General features: G+C 52.8%; 1 protein-coding gene across 1 annotated transcript in view; it reads left to right on the forward strand.

Annotated features, from left to right (window-relative positions):
- LOC140391490 (uncharacterized) overlaps positions 1 to 18,962 on the forward strand; it is a 406,857-nt gene that overhangs the window by 123,904 nt on the left and 263,991 nt on the right. Inside the window, exon 2 of the mRNA XM_072476012.1 lies at positions 7,589 to 7,648. Within this exon, the coding sequence (XP_072332113.1) occupies positions 7,589 to 7,648 (60 nt within the window). The remainder of the gene's footprint in view (positions 1 to 7,588; positions 7,649 to 18,962) is intronic.

Here is an 18,962-nt window from a genome sequence, read left to right on the forward strand (position 1 = left end):
CAGACAGGAATAACAGTGATCAGTTTAAGAAGCCAGAAGATCTTCTTTCACTGTTGGATCAAACACGGTAAATTCCAAAGTCTACAAGTGTCAATGTCAGCATTGGGCAGGTTCCTCGCTGTGAAGGGTCAGGAAGAGCGAGGTCAGCTTCTTCCTCCATCCAGACTCAATCTGGTAGCATCATTTTGTAGTCATTAGCTAACAGACACGGGGTGAGAAGTTCGAGATCCACTCACTGAAACTGCATTTATTTAGCACCTTTCCCAACTTCAGGATGTCCCGAAATGATTTACAGTCAATCAACTTCTTGAAGCACAATTACTGAGTTGGTGTAGTAAACGCAGTAGCTAATTCACACACAGTAAGATCGCACATCGAGCAATGAGATAAAGTAGATAATCTATTTCTTACTACTGTTGGTCGAGGGGTAAATATTGGTCAGGACACCAGGAGAAATCTCCTGTTTCTCTTCGAAATACTGAGAGTGGATTTCTTTGCATTCACCCGAGAGGGCAGGCGGGGCCTCAGATTAGAGAAAGACAGCACTTCTGACCGTGCAGCACTCCCTTAGTACTCCCTCTGAAGGAAGATCAGAGGACCACTCGGCAGTTTTCTGGGTCAATATTAATCCTTCACCAACATCACTGATTGGTCAGTAATCACCTTGCTGACGGTGGCAACGCGCAGGGTACAAATTAGTTGCCATGTTCACTTGAAATTCAAGCTAATTTATGTCAAACTTCACCCTGAGGTCTGATTAGGAGCCGTCAATTCTCACATTATTCAGCATCCTTTAGATCGGGAGTGTAGGGATGGAGTTTGTGATTAAATGGAGATAATTAAACAAGAATAATTAAAAAGCACCAAGTGAAACAGTTTTTTCCCAACGTGAATTAGTTTATATTACTTTGAAGAGCTGAAGTTCTGGGCAGTGAAAGTCTGTTATGAACCTCACACCAGACCCAGTTCCTCAGCTCTATTGGAATACGATGGTTTGTGTGAAGGGCTCGAATTCTAAAACTGTTCATGCATCGGCTGCCCTCTAGTGTAGAAACTAAAATACACACTGTTGTAACTCGACAGGAGGCCATGGCATGTGCAACATCAGAGTCCTAGGTCCTCACCTGAATATGATCTACCTGGATGAGGGGGGTAGAGCTTCCCCCCTTAAACCAGGGGCCTCTGAGACATAAATACCCCTGCCCAAGTGTGGGCCAGGCGTGGGAGACCCCTTGGGGAGTAGGAGCTGGAATATAATTGATATAATAAATGATGTGGAGATGCCGGCGTTGGACTGGGGTGAGCACAGTAAGAAGTCTTCCTCAGGTGAATGAAGGAGCAGCGCTTCGAAAGCTAGTGAATCGAAACAAACCTGTTGGACTTTAACCTGCTGTTGTAAGACTTCTTACTGATATATTAAATAGTTGAGTTTTGTGCACTCATTGCTTCCGGGTCGCTTGCCTGGGAATTTACACTCACACACAGGAGGTGAAAGATAATGGCCATGTTCTCCCAGTGCCTGCACGTTCTCCCCGTGTGTGCGTGGGTTTCCTCCGGGTGCTCCGGTTTCCTCCCACAGTCCAAAGACGTGCAGGTTAGGTGGATTGGCCATGATAAATTGCCCCTGGTGTCCAAAAAGGTGAGGTGGGGTTACTGGGTTGCGGGGATAGGGTGGAGGTGTGGGCTTGGGTAGGGTGCTCCTTCCAAGAGCCGATGCAGACTCAATGGGCCGAATGGCCTCCTTCTGCACTGTAAATTCTGTGACAAATCCCACAATGCCAAAAGACAGATGATCCAGCCAAGTTTACAGTTGGTGTGAGCTTGCTGTGCACTTCAAAAGTATCTCATTGGCTGTGAACTGCTTTGGAACAAAACAGGATCCGAATGGAATTGCAGGAGGAGTCCATTCAGCCCGTCGGATCTCTGCTGGCTCTTAGAAAGAGCTAACCAATTAGTCGCCAAGGATCAGTTTATTGGTGCTCAAAGTGGTCACTACGCGTGTTGGAGCTGGGCGGGGGAGTCCCAGCTTGCAGGTTTACCCCTACTCTGCGCCCCTCACCACCCCCGACATCCTCTGTCTCCACCCCCCCCACTGTCCCCTGCAACCCCCTTCCCCCCCAGTCAACTCAGTACAATTCACAGTGTTACAGTGTGTGGGATTGACAAATGGCACAGAAAATGGTCATTCGGCCCATAGAGTCTGTTGTCCCACCCAGTCTAACCCCACTCGCTGCACAGAACCTCATTGCAGACAATTCCCTATCCGTTTAAAGATTTTGTTCTAATTTCTCCTTTAATTGTCTTGATGTTGACCTGCTGTCTTGTTGCAGTCTCACTGATCCTCTACCACCCTCTCTCCTCCTTTAAGACTCTACCTGTGTGACCAAGCTTTTGGTCACCGGGAGCCATGGAAAGGTTATGGGGCAGAAAGAGGCCATTCGGCCCATTGGGTCTGCGCCGGCCAAAAAAGAAACTAGCCGCCGATTCCAATCCTGTTTTGCAGCCTTGAGGGTTTCAGGATTCAAATGAGTCAAACCTTTCAGCCTCACACACCAACTGAGGCAGTGAATTCCAGACCCCCGCCAGCCTGTTCGTGACAAGGTTTTCTTCATGCTTCCTCGCATCCATCTATCAATCACCTTAAATCGATTCCCCCGGTCACTGAACCGTCAGCCTGGGGGAAACAAGAGCACGATGGAACGGTCTTGTGCCCCCCGACTCTGTGGCTCGACCAGGTTGTTGGAACTCACGAGAGGCCTCTCGTGAGATTTGTGCCGATTGGGCGGCTCGGACGATCTTGCTAGGGCGATATCCAGGTACACGTATTTAAATGAGACATTAGACTCATCCCAGATCATCCCAGAGCCCGGGAACTAACGCCTGGGAGACCCTGACATGGTGCTGTTTAGCACTGGTCCCAGGGATCATAGCACCGGGGTGGGGGTGGGGGCCTACCATGCCATTGGAGACCTCTGGGTGATGAGGAACAGGGCAGGGTGGAACCCTGGCTGTCCCTCTGACACCCAGACACCTTGGCACTGCCAAGCTGGCACTGCCCAGGTGCCCAGACAGCATGGCCAGATGGCACTGCCAGCTGGCACTGCCCAGGTGCCCAGACAGCATGGCCAGATGGCACTGCCAGCTGGCAGGGGCACTGACAAGGTGCCAAGCTGGCATTTTGTGTGCGGCGGGAATTGGGCCGGGGGGGTAGCCTGCGGGAGGGTGCAGGAAGGCCCGAGGACCCCCTGATAGTGTGTTGGGGTTTGGAGGGGGTTGAGGGGTTGCATTAGTGTCCCGTTCTCTCTCCGCACTGAGGAGTTCCAGCAAGAGGGGCTCCCCAGTGCAGGAAATTGGGCTAGGTGCAGCCTCAGCCCTGCGTTCCCTGCCGAGGCCTCCGATCTACCCGGGTGCGCGTTAGACAGTGGGGTGTTTGTCAGCATTCCGAGCACTGGGAGAAACCCAGCGTGTGCCAGGGGACTCCTCTTTGGGTAGATTGCACCCAGTGACTAAGTGGGTAAATGCCGGTTCGGATCTTGCACCAATAAAGCCGACAAAAACATCTCCCCAAATCCATCCAAAATGGCACTTCGAAGTGTTTCCATTAAATTGCGCCCCAAGTCATTGCTGTCTACCCTATCTGGGTACCCCAATCTTGTACACCTCAATTAGGTCACCCCTTAGCCTCCTCTTCTAAGGAAAACAATTCCAGCCTCAGTCTTTCCTCAAAGCTGCAGCTTTCCAGCCCTGGCAACATTCTTGTAAATCTCACTCCAGAGCAACTCTGTCCTTCCTGTGATGTGGTGACCAGAACAGTCGACAAAACTCCCGCTGTGACCTAACCAGTGTTTTATATAGTTCCAGCGCTGCATCCCTGATTTTGTATTCAATCCCTCGCCAAATAAAGAGAACTCCATATCAGCACCTGTTCTGCCATCCGCGAGCACCTCTGGACATGCACTCCAAGCTCTTTCTTAACCCACCTCAGTGTCTTCCTGTTTATTGAGTATTCCTTTGCTTTTTTTGCCTCCAGACTGAATTCCATTTGCCACTTCTCCACCCACTCAATCAAACCATTGATATCATTCTAGAGTCGACAGCCGTCCTCTTCCCGTTAACTACACGGCCACTTTTTGAGTTCTCTGCCAGGTCCTCAGTCAGGTCTCCCTGGCCTGACAGCTTCTTATGTCACTTGGTGTCTAACTTTATTACGCTTTTGTCTTGGGACATTTTTTCATGTTAAAGGTGGTTTATAATAATCACAATCTTCATTATTGTCACAAGTACGTTTACATTAACACTGCAATGAAGTTACTGTGTGCCTGAACAGGTGCCGGAATGTGGCGACTAGGGGATTTTCACAGTAACTTCATTGCAGTGTTAATGTAAGCCTATTTGTGACAATAAGTATTATTAAAAATCTGTTGTTGGGAATGTTGAGTTTCAGTGGGATGGGTTTGGTCGAATCAGGAAGAAAGGTGGTTGTGTTATTGATTCGCACCTTCTCAGGGTTTAATTTGCAGGGAATTTCTGTTGTAGTTTCCCGCTTTATAAAACAGTGTTGTGTTTGATTAATTCTGAAGCCTTTTTTTTATGGCCCGCGTTATGTTTTCCAAAACAAGAACAGTTGAGATATAAATGGAAACTTTAGGAAAAATGTTTTGTGGTTTTGACATATTTTGTTGTTTTCCTTTGTGATTCAGCGGAGAGGGAGAGAGAGAGGGAGCATGAGAGGGAGAGAGAGAGGGAGAGAGAGAGGGAGCATGAGAGGGAGAGAGAGAGGAGCGTGAGAGGGAGAGAGAGAGGGAGCATGAGAGGGAGAGAGAGAGGGAGAGAGAGAGGGAGCATGAGAGGGAGAGAGAGAGGAGCGTGAGAGGGAGAGAGAGAGGGAGCATGAGAGGGAGAGAGAGAGAGGGAGCATGAGAGGGAGAGAGAGAGGGAGAGAGAGAGGGAGCATGAGAGGGAGAGAGAGAGGAGCGTGAGAGGGAGCGTGAGAGGGAGAGAGAGAGGGAGCATGAGAGGGAGAGAGAGAGGGAGCATGAGAGGGAGAGAGAGAGAAAGGGAGAGAGGGAGCGTGAGAAGGAGAGAGCGAGGGAGCGTGAGAGGGAGAGAGAGAGGGAGCGTGAGAGGGAGCGTGAGAAAGAGAGAGAGCGGGGGAGAGAGAGGGACCGTGAGGGGGAGCGTGAGAGGGAGAGAGAGAGGGAGCGTGAGAGGGAGAGAGAGAGGGAGCGTAAGAGGGAGAGAGAGAGGGAGCGTAAGAGGGAGTGTGAGAGGGAGTGTGAGAGGGAGTGTGAGAGGGAGAGAGAGAGGGAGCATGAGAGGGAGAGAGAGAGGGAGCATGAGAGGGAGAGAGAGAGAAAGGGAGAGAGGGAGCGTGAGAAGGAGAGAGCGAGGGAGCGTGAGAGGGAGAGAGAGAGGGAGCGTGAGAGGGAGCGTGAGAAAGAGAGAGAGCGGGGGAGAGAGAGGGACCGTGAGGGGGAGCGTGAGAGGGAGAGAGAGAGGGAGCGTGAGAGGGAGAGAGAGAGGGAGCGTAAGAGGGAGAGAGAGAGGGAGCGTAAGAGGGAGTGTGAGAGGGAGTGTGAGAGGGAGTGTGAGAGGGAGAGAGAGAGGGAGCGTGAGAGGGAGCGTGAGAGGGAGAGAGAGAGAGGGAGCGTGAGATGGAGCGTGAGAGAAAGAGAGAGAGGGAGAGAGAGAGGGAGCGTGAGAGAGAGAGGGAGCGTGAGAGGGAGCGTGAGAGGGAGAGAGAGAGGGAGCATGAGAGGGAGAGAGAGAGGGAGCATGAGAGGGAGAGAGAGAGAAAGGGAGAGAGGGAGCGTGAGAAGGAGAGAGCGAGGGAGCGTGAGAGGGAGAGAGAGAGGGAGCGTGAGAGGGAGCGTGAGAAAGAGAGAGAGCGGGGGAGAGAGAGGGACCGTGAGGGGGAGCGTGAGAGGGAGAGAGAGAGGGAGCGTGAGAGGGAGAGAGAGAGGGAGCGTAAGAGGGAGAGAGAGAGGGAGCGTAAGAGGGAGTGTGAGAGGGAGTGTGAGAGGGAGAGAGAGAGGGAGCGTGAGAGGGAGCGTGAGAGGGAGAGAGAGAGAGGGAGCGTGAGATGGAGCGTGAGAGAAAGAGAGAGAGGGAGAGAGAGAGGGAGCGTGAGAGAGAGAGGGAGCGTGAGAGGGAGCATGAGAGGAAGAGAGAGAGGGAGCATGAGAAGGAGAGAGAGGGAGCGTGAGAGGGAGAGCGTGAGGGAGAGAGTGAGGGAGAGAGTGAGGGAGAGAGTGAGGGAGAGAGTGAGGGAGCGTGAGAGAGAGGGAGCGTGAGAGGGAGCATGAGAGGAAGAGAGAGAGGGAGCATGAGAAGGAGAGAGAGAGGGAGCCTGAGAGGGAGAGAGTGAGGGAGAGAGTGAGGGAGAGAGTGAGGGAGAGAGTGAGGGAGCGTGAGAGGGAGCGTGAGAGGGAGAGAGTGAGGGAGAGAGTGAGGGAGAGAGTGAGGGAGAGAGTGAGGGAGAGAGAGAGGGAGCGTGAGAGAGAGAGGGAGCGTGAGAGGGAGCATGAGAGGAAGAGAGAGAGGGAGCATGAGAAGGAGAGAGAGAGGGAGCGTGAGAGGGAGAGAGTGAGGGAGAGAGTGAGGGAGAGAGTGAGGGAGAGAGTGAGGGAGAGAGTGAGGGAGAGAGTGAGGGAGCGTGAGAGGGAGCGTGAGAGGGAGCGTGAGAGGGAGCGTGAGAGGGAGAGAGAGAGGGAGCGTGAGAGGGAGCATGAGAGGGAGAGAGAGACGGAGAGAGAGAGGAAGAGGGAGGGAGAGAGAGAGGGAGCGTTAGAAGGCGAGAGAGAGGGAGCGTTAGAGGGAGACAGTGAGAGTCTTTATGTAATAGTTCTCTGGGAGAATCATTACAAATTCTGCTTTACAAGTAGCAGATGGTCAGTAAAGCTGGTTAGGATGGGTCTCTGCTAATGTTCTGATTCTAATTTCCGATGTTAATTCACCAGAGAATGCGGGACACACACACAGCTGCTATTTGAGAATGTAAATCAGGATGTATTTTTTTAAAACCTGGAAATGAGGAAGCTGGCACAATCCCAACATTCCGGAAAACCACCTTTACCAAAAAACATCATCTCCCTTCACACAAACAGCAATCGATGCAGCTTAAACCTCATCAAACCCACCCACTATTTCTAACTTAAAAAGAGCAATTTTAAAATCCTGTCAGTTTCCACCATTGTGTTCAGTCACATTGTCCCAATGGTTCTGACCACCCGAGCCTGGAAGTATCTCCAGACCTATATCCATCAGCTCGTTAACAGAATGCAAACAGAGTTAGACAGTTTATCAACAGGACAGTGGGCCAGAGGCTTCCTGTTTGATGGCAGCTTGTGCCAACAGGCTGGCTGTATTGGATACCGATCTGTGATGCACTCTGCAGTCAAATATCCCATTGATTGTCAAGACAATAACAATGAGGCAGTGGCCACATTGGGGAGGCTCATGGAAGCAAGGTTCCATCAGGGAATCAGAGTCTGCCTGAGTGGGAAAGGAGGTCAATAAGACAGGAAACCAAATTTCCGCAGCCTTGTGTGACAGACTCCTAATGTTGTCCATTTTGTACCTTCCACAGGCGTGTCATGGATGTACCTCCAGCTCCAAGTGTGATTGCAGTGGTGTGAAAGGAGAAAAGGTAGGTGGAACATTTAATTCAGTGTGAGTGAGCTGCTCTAAGATCCTCAGACCGAGAAAACGCCCTTCGATATATCCAGCCAGGCTAACACTTTCAGGGTCTTCCTTGAGAACTGGGCCCATTCACTGCTCAGAGTGAAACTCTCCCAAAGGTCCTGTGGGTGACCCTCAAGGTCATTGTATCTCTGGAAAGATCAGGATCTGTCATCACCCCTGTGGCTGCTGAATCACAGCAGCAACTGCAATAAATACAAACTCAGCTCAGAATCCCAAACTCCCTCCTCGAGACTCAGGAAGAGGGAAAAGCTAAACACAAACCAGGCAACAAAGAACCAGGTATTTGTGTGTCCGTCGCACTCTCCTTCCCGTCACACTCTCCTTCCCGTCACACTCTCCTTCCCGTAACTCTGTCCATCACACTCTCCTTCCCGTAACTCTGTCCATCACACTCTCCTTCCCATCACACTCTGTCCATCACACTCTCCTTCCCGTCACACTCTGTCCATCACACTCTCCTTCCCGTAACTCTGTCCATCACACTCTCCTTCCCGTAACTCTGTCCATCGCACTCTCCTTCCCGTAACTGTGTCCATCACACTCTCCTTCCCGTAACTCTGTCCATCACACTCTCCTTCCCATCACACTCTGTCCATCACACTCTCCTTCCCGTAACTCTGTCCATCACACTCTCCTTCCCATCACACTCTGTCCATCACACTCTCCTTCCCGTCACACTCTGTCCATCACACTCTCCTTCCCGTAACTCTGTCCATCACACTCTCCTTCCCGTAACTCTGTCCATCGCACTCTCCTTCCCGTAACTGTGTCCATCACACTCTCCTTCCCGTAACTCTGTCCATCACACTCTCCTTCCCGTCACACTCTCCTTCCCATCACACTCTGTCCATCACACTCTCCTTCCCGTCACACTCTGTCCATCACACTCTCCTTCCCGTAACTCTGTCCATCGCACTCTCCTTCCCGTCAGACTCTCCTTCCCATCACACTCTGTCCATCACACTCTCCTTCCCGTCACACTCTCCTTCCCATCACACTCTGTCCATCACACTCGCCTTCCCGTCACACTCTGTCCATCACACTCTCCTTCCCGTAACTCTGTCCATCACACTCTCCTTCCCGTAACTCTGTCCATCGCACTCTCCTTCCCGTAACTGTGTCCATCACACTCTCCTTCCCGTAACTCTGTCCATCACACTCTCCTTCCCGTCACACTCTCCTTCCCATCACACTCTGTCCATCACACTCTCCTTCCCGTCACACTCTGTCCATCACACTCTCCTTCCCGTAACTCTGTCCATCGCACTCTCCTTCCCGTAACTCTGTCCATCGCACTCTCCTTCCCGTAACTGTGTCCATCACACTCTCCTTCCCGTAACTCTGTCCATCACACTCTCCTTCCCATCACACTCTGTCCATCACACTCTCCTTCCCGTCACACTCTGTCCATCACACTCTCCTTCCCGTAACTCTGTCCATCGCACTCTCCTTCCCGTCAGACTCTCCTTCCCATCACACTCTGTCCATCACACTCTCCTTCCCGTCACACTCTCCTTCCCATCACACTCTGTCCATCACACTCTCCTTCCCGTCACACTCTGTCCATCACACTCTCCTTCCCGTAACTCTGTCCATCACACTCTCCTTCCCGTAACTCTGTCCATCGCACTCTCCTTCCCGTAACTGTGTCCATCACACTCTCCTTCCCGTAACTCTGTCCATCACACTCTCCTTCCCGTCACACTCTCCTTCCCATCACACTCTGTCCATCACACTCTCCTTCCCGTCACACTCTGTCCATCACACTCTCCTTCCCGTAACTCTGTCCATCGCACTCTCCTTCCCGTAACTCTGTCCATCGCACTCTCCTTCCCGTAACTGTGTCCATCACACTCTCCTTCCCGTAACTCTGTCCATCACACTCTCCTTCCCATCACACTCTGTCCATCACACTCTCCTTCCCGTAACTCTGTCCATCACACTCTCCTTCCCGTAACTCTGTCCATCACACTCTCCTTCCCGTAACTCTGTCCATCACACTCTCCTTCCCATCACACTCTGTCGATCACACTCTCCTTCCCGTAACTCTGTCCATCACACTCTCCTTCCCATAACTCTGTCCATCACACTCTCCTTCCCGTAACTCTGTCCGTCACACACTCCTTCCTGTAACTCTGTCCATCACACTCTCCTTCCCATCACACTCTGTCCATCACACTCTCCTTCCCATCACACTCTGTCCGTCACACTCTCCTTCCCGTAACTCTGTCCGTCGCACTCTCCTTCCTGTAACTGTGTCCATCACACTCTCCTTCCCGTAACTCTGTCCATCGCACTCTCCTTCCCGTAACTCTGTCCGTCACACTCTCCTTCCCGTAACTCTGTCCATCACACTCTCCTTCCCGTCACACTCTGTCCATCACACTCTCCTTCCCATCACACTCTGTCCATCGCACTCTCCTTCCCGTAACTGTGTCCATCGCACTCTCCTTCCCGTAACTCTGTCCGTCACACTCTCCTTCCCGTAACTCTGTCCGTCACACTCTCCTTCCCGTAACTGTGTCCATCACACTCTCCTTCCCGTAACTCTGTCCATCACACTCTCCTTCCCGTCACACTCTCCTTCCCATCACACTCTGTCCATCACACTCTCCTTCCCGTCACACTCTGTCCATCACACTCTCCTTCCCGTAACTCTGTCCATCGCACTCTCCTTCCCGTCAGACTCTCCTTCCCATCACACTCTGTCCATCACACTCTCCTTCCCGTCACACTCTCCTTCCCATCACACTCTGTCCATCACACTCGCCTTCCCGTCACACTCTGTCCATCACACTCTCCTTCCCGTAACTCTGTCCATCACACTCTCCTTCCCGTAACTCTGTCCATCGCACTCTCCTTCCCGTAACTGTGTCCATCACACTCTCCTTCCCGTAACTCTGTCCATCACACTCTCCTTCCCGTCACACTCTCCTTCCCATCACACTCTGTCCATCACACTCTCCTTCCCGTCACACTCTGTCCATCACACTCTCCTTCCCGTAACTCTGTCCATCGCACTCTCCTTCCCGTAACTCTGTCCATCGCACTCTCCTTCCCGTAACTGTGTCCATCACACTCTCCTTCCCGTAACTCTGTCCATCGCACTCTCCTTCCCGTCACACTCTGTCCATCACACTCTCCTTCCCGTAACTCTGTCCGTCACACTCTCCTTCCCATCACACTCTGTCCATCACACTCTCCTTCCCGTCACACTCTGTCCATCACACTCTCCTTCCCGTAACTCTGTCCATCACACTCTCCTTCCCGTAACTCTGTCCATCACACTCTCCTTCCGTAACTCTGTCCATCACACTCTCCTTCCCGTAACTGTGTCCATCGCACTCTCCTTCCCGTAACTCTCTCCATCACACTCTCCTTCCCATCACACTCTGTCCATCGCACTCTCCTTCCCGCAACTCTCTCCATCACACTCTCCTTCCCATCACACTCTGTCCATCGCACTCTCCTTCCCGTAACTCTCTCCATCACACTCTCCTTCCCATCACACTCTGTCCATCGCACTCTCCTTCCCGTAACTCTGTCCATCACACTCTCCTTCCCGTAACTCTGTCCATCGCACTCTCCTTCCCGTAACTGTGTCCATCGCACTCTCCTTCCCGTAACTCTCTCCATCACACTCTCCTTCGCGTCACACTCTGTCCGTCGCACTCTCCTTCCCGTCACACTCTGTCCGTCGCACTATCCTTCCCGTCACACTCTGTCCATCACACTCTCCTTCCCGTAACTCTGTCATTCACACTCTCCTTCCCGTCACACTCTGTCCGTCGCACTCTCCTTCCCGTCACACTCTGTCCATCACACTCTCCTTCCCGTAACTCTGTCCATCACACTCTCCTTCCCGTAACTCTGTCCATCACACTCTCCTTCCCGTCACACTCTGTCCATCACACTCTCCTTCCCGTAACTCTGTCCATCACACTCTCCTTCCCGTCACACTCTGTCCATCACACTCTCCTTCCCGTCACACTCTCCTTCCCGTCACACACTGTCCATCACACTCTCCTTCCCGTAACTCTGTCCATCACACTCTCCTTCCCGTCACACTCTGTCCATCACACTCTCCTTCCCGTAACTCTGTCCATCACACTCTCCTTCCCGTCACACTCTGTCCATCACACTCTCCTTCCCGTAACTCTGTCCATCACACTCTCCTTCCCGTAACTCTGTCCATCACACTCTCCTTCCCGTCACACTCTGTCCGTCGCACTCTCCTTCCCGTAACTCTGTCCATCACACTCTCCTTCCCATCACACTCTGTCCATCGCACTCTCCTTCCCGTAACTCTGTCACTCACACTCTCCTTCCCGTCACACTCTGTCCGTCGCACTCTCCTTCCCGTCACACTCTGTCCATCGCACTATCCTTCCCGTCACACTCTGTCCATCACACTCTCCTTCCCGTAACTCTGTCATTCACACTCTCCTTCCCGTCACACTCTGTCCGTCGCACTCTCCTTCCCGTCACACTCTGTCCATCACACTCTCCTTCCCGTAACTCTGTCCATCACACTCTCCTTCCCGTAACTCTGTCCATCACACTCTCCTTCCCGTCACACTCTGTCCATCACACTCTCCTTCCCGTAACTCTGTCCGTCACACTCTCCTTCCCGTCACACTCTGTCCATCACACTCTCCTTCCCGTCACACTCTCCTTCCCGTCACACACTGTCCATCACACTCTCCTTCCCGTAACTCTGTCCATCACACTCTCCTTCCCGTAACTCTGTCCATCACACTCTCCTTCCCGTCACACTCTGTCCATCACACTCTCCTTCCCGTCACACTCTGTCCATCACACTCTCCTTCCCGTAACTCTGTCCATCGCACTCTCCTTCCCGTCACACTCTGTCCATCACACTCTCCTTCCCGTAACTCTGTCCATCACACTCTCCTTCCCGTAACTCTGTCCATCGCACTCTCCTTCCCGTAACTCTGTCCATCGCACTCTCCTTCCCGTAACTCTGTCCATCACACTCTCCTTCCCGTCACACTCTGTCCATCACACTCTCCTTCCCGTAACTCTGTCCGTCATACTCTCCTTCCCATCACACTCTGTCCATCGCACTCTCCTTCCCGTCACACTCTGTCCATCACACTCTCCTTCCCGTAACTCTGTCCATCGCACTCTCCTTCCCGTCACACTCTGTCCATCACACTCTCCTTCCCGTAACTCTGTCCATCACACTCTCCTTCCCATCACACTCTGTCCATCACACTCTCCTTCCCATCACACTCTGTCCATCACACTCTCCTTCCCGTAACTCTGTCCATCACACTCTCCTTCCCATCACACTCTGTCCATCACACTCTCCTTCCCGTCACACTCTGTCCATCACACTCTCCTTCCCGTAACTCTGTCCATCACACTCTCCTTCCCGTAACTCTGTCCATCGCACTCTCCTTCCCGTAACTGTGTCCATCACACTCTCCTTCCCGTAACTCTGTCCATCACACTCTCCTTCCCGTCACACTCTCCTTCCCATCACACTCTGTCCATCACACTCTCCTTCCCGTCACACTCTGTCCATCACACTCTCCTTCCCGTAACTCTGTCCATCGCACTCTCCTTCCCGTCAGACTCTCCTTCCCATCACACTCTGTCCATCACACTCTCCTTCCCGTCACACTCTCCTTCCCATCACACTCTGTCCATCACACTCTCCTTCCCGTCACACTCTGTCCATCACACTCTCCTTCCCGTAACTCTGTCCATCACACTCTCCTTCCCGTAACTCTGTCCATCGCACTCTCCTTCCCGTAACTGTGTCCATCACACTCTCCTTCCCGTACCTCTGTCCATCACACTCTCCTTCCCGTCACACTCTGTCCATCACACTCTCCTTCCCGTCACACTCTGTCCATCACACTCTCCTTCCCGTAACTCTGTCCATCGCACTCTCCTTCCCGTCACACTCTGTCCATCACACTCTCCTTCCCGTAACTCTGTCCATCACACTCTCCTTCCCGTCACACTCTGTCCATCACACTCTCCTTCCCGTAACTCTGTCCATCACACTCTCCTTCCCGTAACTCTGTCCATCACACTCTCCTTCCCGTAACTCTGTCCATCACACTCTCCTTCCCGTAACTGTGTCCATCGCACTCTCCTTCCCGTAACTCTCTCCATCACACTCTCCTTCCGATCACACTCTGTCCATCGCACTCTCCTTCCCGTAACTCTCTCCATCACACTCTCCTTCCCATCACACTCTGTCCATCGCACTCTCCTTCCCGTAACTCTCTCCATCACACTCTCCTTCCCATCACACTCTGTCCATCGCACTCTCCTTCCCGTAACTCTGTCCATCACACTCTCCTTCCCGTAACTCTGTCCATCACACTCTCCTTCCCGTAACTGTGTCCATCGCACTCTCCTTCCCGTAACTCTCTCCATCACACTCTCCTTCCCGTCACACTCTGTCCGTCGCACTCTCCTTCCCGTCACACTCTGTCCGTCGCACTATCCTTCCCGTCACACTCTGTCCATCACACTCTCCTTCCCGTAACTCTGTCATTCACACTCTCCTTCCCGACACACTCTGTCCATCACACTCTCCTTCCCGTAACTCTGTCCATCACACTCTCCTTCCCGTCACACTCTGTCCATCACACTCTCCTTCCCGTCACACTCTCCTTCCCGTCACACACTGTCCATCACACTCTCCTTCCCGTAACTCTGTCCATCGCACTCTCCTTCCCGTCACACTCTGTCCATCACACTCTCCTTCCCGTAACTCTGTCCATCGCACTCTCCTTCCCGTCACACTCTGTCCATCACACTCTCCTTCCCGTAACTCTGTCCATCACACTCTCCTTCCCGTCACACTCTGTCCATCACACTCTCCTTCCCGTAACTCTGTCCATCACACTCTCCTTCCCGTAACTCTGTCCATCACACTCTCCTTCCCATCACACTCTGTCCATCGCACTCTCCTTCCCGTAACTCTGTCATTCACACTCTCCTTCCCGTCACACTCTGTCCGTCGCACTCTCCTTCCCGTCACACTCTGTCCGTCGCACTATCCTTCCCGTCACACTCTGTCCATCACACTCTCCTTCCCGTAACTCTGTCATTCACACTCTCCTTCCCGTCACACTCTGTCCGTCGCACTCTCCTTCCCGTCACACTCTGTCCATCACACTCTCCTTCCCGTAACTCTGTCCATCACACTCTCCTTCCCGTAACTCTGTCCATCACACTCTCCTTCCCGTAACTCTGTCCGTCACACTCTCCTTCCCGTCACACTCTCCTTCCCGTCACACACTGTCCATCACACTCTCCTTCCCGTAACTCTGTCCATCACACTCTCCTTCCCGTAACTCTGTCCATCACACTCTCCTTCCCGTCACACTCTGTCCATCACACTCTCCTTCCCGTCACACTCTGTCCATCACACTCTCCTTCCCGTAACTCTGTCCATCGCACTCTCCTTCCCGTCACACTCTGTCCATCACACTCTCCTTCCCGTAACTCTGTCCATCACACTCTCCTTCCCGTAACTCTGTCCATCACACTCTCCTTCCCGTCACTCTCTGTCCATCACACTCTCCTTCCCGTCACACTCTGTCCATCACACTCTCCTTCCCGTAACTCTGTCCATCGCACTCTCCTTCCCGTCACACTCTGTCCATCACACTCTCCTTCCCGTAACTCTGTCCATCACACTCTCCTTCCCGTAACTCTGTCCATCGCACTCTCCTTCCCGTAACTCTGTCCATCGCACTCTCCTTCCCGTAACTCTGTCCATCACACTCTCCTTCCCGTCACACTCTGTCCATCACACTCTCCTTCCCGTAACTCTGTCCGTCATACTCTCCTTCCCATCACACTCTGTCCATCGCACTCTCCTTCCCGTCACACTCTGTCCATCACACTCTCCTTCCCGTAACTCTGTCCATCACACTCTCCTTCCCGTCACACTCTGTCCATCACACTCTCCTTCCCGTAACTCTCTCCATCACACTCTCCTTCCCGTAACTCTGTCCATCACACTCTCCTTCCCGTCACACTCTGTCCATCGCACTCTCCTTCCCGTCACACTCTGTCCATCACACTCTCCTTCCCGTAACTCTGTCCATCACACTCTCCTTCCCATCACACTCTGTCCATCGCACTCTCCTTCCTGTAACTCTGTCATTCACACTCTCCTTCCCGTCACACTCTGTCCGTCGCACTCTCCTTCCCGTCACACTCTGTCCGTCGCACTATCCTTCCCGTCACACTCTGTCCATCACACTCTCCTTCCCGTAACTCTGTCATTCACACTCTCCTTCCCGTCACACTCTTTCCGTCGCACTCTCCTTCCCGTCACACTCTGTCCATCACACTCTCCTTCCCGTAATTCTGTCCATCACACTCTCCTTCCCGTAACGCTGTCCATCACACTCTCCTTCCCGTCACACTCTGTCCATCACACTCTCCTTCCCGTAACTCTGTCCGTCACACTCTCCTTCCCGTCACACTCTGTCCATCACACTCTCCTTCCCGTCACACTCTCCTTCCCGTCACACACTGTCCATCACACTCTCCTTCCCGTAACTCTGTCCATCACACTCTCCTTCCCGTAACTCTGTCCATCACACTCTCCTTCCCGTCACACTCTGTCCATCACACTCTCCTTCCCGTCACACTCTGTCCATCACACTCTCCTTCCCGTAACTCTGTCCATCGCACTCTCCTTCCCGTCACACTCTGTCCATCACACTCTCCTTCCCGTAACTCTGTCCATCACACTCTCCTTCCCGTAACTCTGTCCATCGCACTCTCCTTCCCGTAACTCTGTCCATCGCACTCTCCTTCCCGTAACTCTGTCCATCACACTCTCCTTCCCGTCACACTCTGTCCATCACACTCTCCTTCCCGTAACTCTCTCCGTCATACTCTCCTTCCCATCACACTCTGTCCATCGCACTCTCCTTCCCGTCACACTCTGTCCATCACACTCTCCTTCCCGTAACTCTGTCCATCGCACTCTCCTTCCCGTCACACTCTGTCCATCACACTCTCCTTCCCGTAACTCTGTCCATCACACTCTCCTTCCCATCACACTCTGTCCATCACACTCTCCTTCCCATCACACTCTGTCCATCACACTCTCCTTCCCGTAACTCTGTCCATCACACTCTCCTTCCCATCACACTCTGTCCATCACACTCTCCTTCCCGTCACACTCTGTCCATCACACTCTCCTTCCCGTAACTCTGTCCATCACACTCTCCTTCCCGTAACTCTGTCCATCGCACTCTCCTTCCCGTAACTGTGTCCATCACACTCTCCTTCCCGTAACTCTGTCCATCACACTCTCCTTCCCGTCACACTCTCCTTCCCATCACACTCTGTCCATCACACTCTCCTTCCCGTCACACTCTGTCCATCACACTCTCCTTCCCGTAACTCTGTCCATCGCACTCTCCTTCCCGTCAGACTCTCCTTCCCATCACACTCTGTCCATCACACTCTCCTTCCCGTCACACTCTCCTTCCCATCACACTCTGTCCATCACACTCTCCTTCCCGTCACACTCTGTCCATCACACTCTCCTTCCCGTAACTCTGTCCATCACACTCTCCTTCCCGTAACTCTGTCCATCGCACTCTCCTTCCCGTAACTGTGTCCATCACACTCTCCTTCCCGTACCTCTGTCCATCACACTCTCCTTCCCGTCACACTCTGTCCATCACACTCTCCTTCCCGTCACACTCTGTCCATCACACTCTCCTTCCCGTAACTCTGTCCATCGCACTCTCCTTCCCGTCACACTCTGTCCATCACACTCTCCTTCCCGTAACTCTGTCCATCACACTCTCCTTCCCGTCACACTCTGTCCATCACACTCTCCTTCCCGTAACTCTGTCCATCACACTCTCCTTCCCGTAACTCTGTCCATCACACTCTCCTTCCCGTAACTCTGTCCATCACACTCTCCTTCCCGTAACTGTGTCCATCGCACTCTCCTTCCCGTAACTCTCTCCATCACACTCTCCTTCCCATCACACTCTGTCCATCGCACTCTCCTTCCCGTAACTCTCTCCATCACACTCTCCTTCCCATCACACTCTGTCCATCGCACTCTCCTTCCCGTAACTCTCTCCATCACACTCTCCTTCCCATCACACTCTGTCCATCGCACTCTCCTTCCCGTAACTCTGTCCATCACACTCTCCTTCCCGTAACTCTGTCCATCACACTCTCCTTCCCGTAACTGTGTCCATCGCACTCTCCTTCCCGTAACTCTCTCCATCACACTCTCCTTCCCGTCACACTCTGTCCATCGCACTCTCCTTCCCGTCACACTCTGTCCGTCGCACTATCCTTCCCGTCACACTCTGTCCATCACACTCTCCTTCCCGTAACTCTGTCATTCACACTCTCCTTCCCGACACACTCTGTCCATCACACTCTCCTTCCCGTAACTCTGTCCATCACACTCTCCTTCCCGTCACACTCTGTCCATCACACTCTCCTTCCCGTCACACTCTCCTTCCCGTCACACACTGTCCATCACACTCTCCTTCCCGTAACTCTGTCCATCGCACTCTCCTTCCCGTCACACTCTGTCCATCACACTCTCCTTCCCGTAACTCTGTCCATCACACTCTCCTTCCCGTCACACTCTGTCCATCACACTCTCCTTCCCGTAACTCTGTCCATCACACTCTCCTTCCCGTAACTCTGTCCATCACACTCTCCTTCCCGTCACACTCTGTCCGTCGCACTCTCCTTCCCGTAACTCTGTCCATCACACTCTCCTTCCCATCACACTCTGTCCATCGCACTCTCCTTCCCGTAACTCTGTCATTCACACTCTCCTTCCCGTCACACTCTGTCCGTCGCACTCTCCTTCCCGTCACACTCTGTCCGTCGCACTATCCTTCCCGTCACACTCTGTCCATCACACTCTCCTTCCCGTAACTCTGTCATTCACACTCTCCTTCCCGTCACACTCTGTCCGTCGCACTCTCCTTCCCGTCACACTCTGTCCATCACACTCTCCTTCCCGTAACTCTGTCCATCACACTCTCCTTCCCGTAACTCTGTCCATCACACTCTCCTTCCCGTAACTCTGTCCGTCACACTCTCCTTCCCGTCACACTCTCCTTCCCGTCACACACTGTCCATCACACTCTCCTTCCCGTAACTCTGTCCATCACACTCTCCTTCCCGTAACTCTGTCCATCACACTCTCCTTCCCGTCACACTCTGTCCATCACACTCTCCTTCCCGTCACACTCTGT

This window comes from Scyliorhinus torazame, chromosome 15, assembly GCF_047496885.1.
Source record: "Scyliorhinus torazame isolate Kashiwa2021f chromosome 15, sScyTor2.1, whole genome shotgun sequence".
NCBI lineage: Eukaryota > Metazoa > Chordata > Chondrichthyes > Carcharhiniformes > Scyliorhinidae > Scyliorhinus > Scyliorhinus torazame.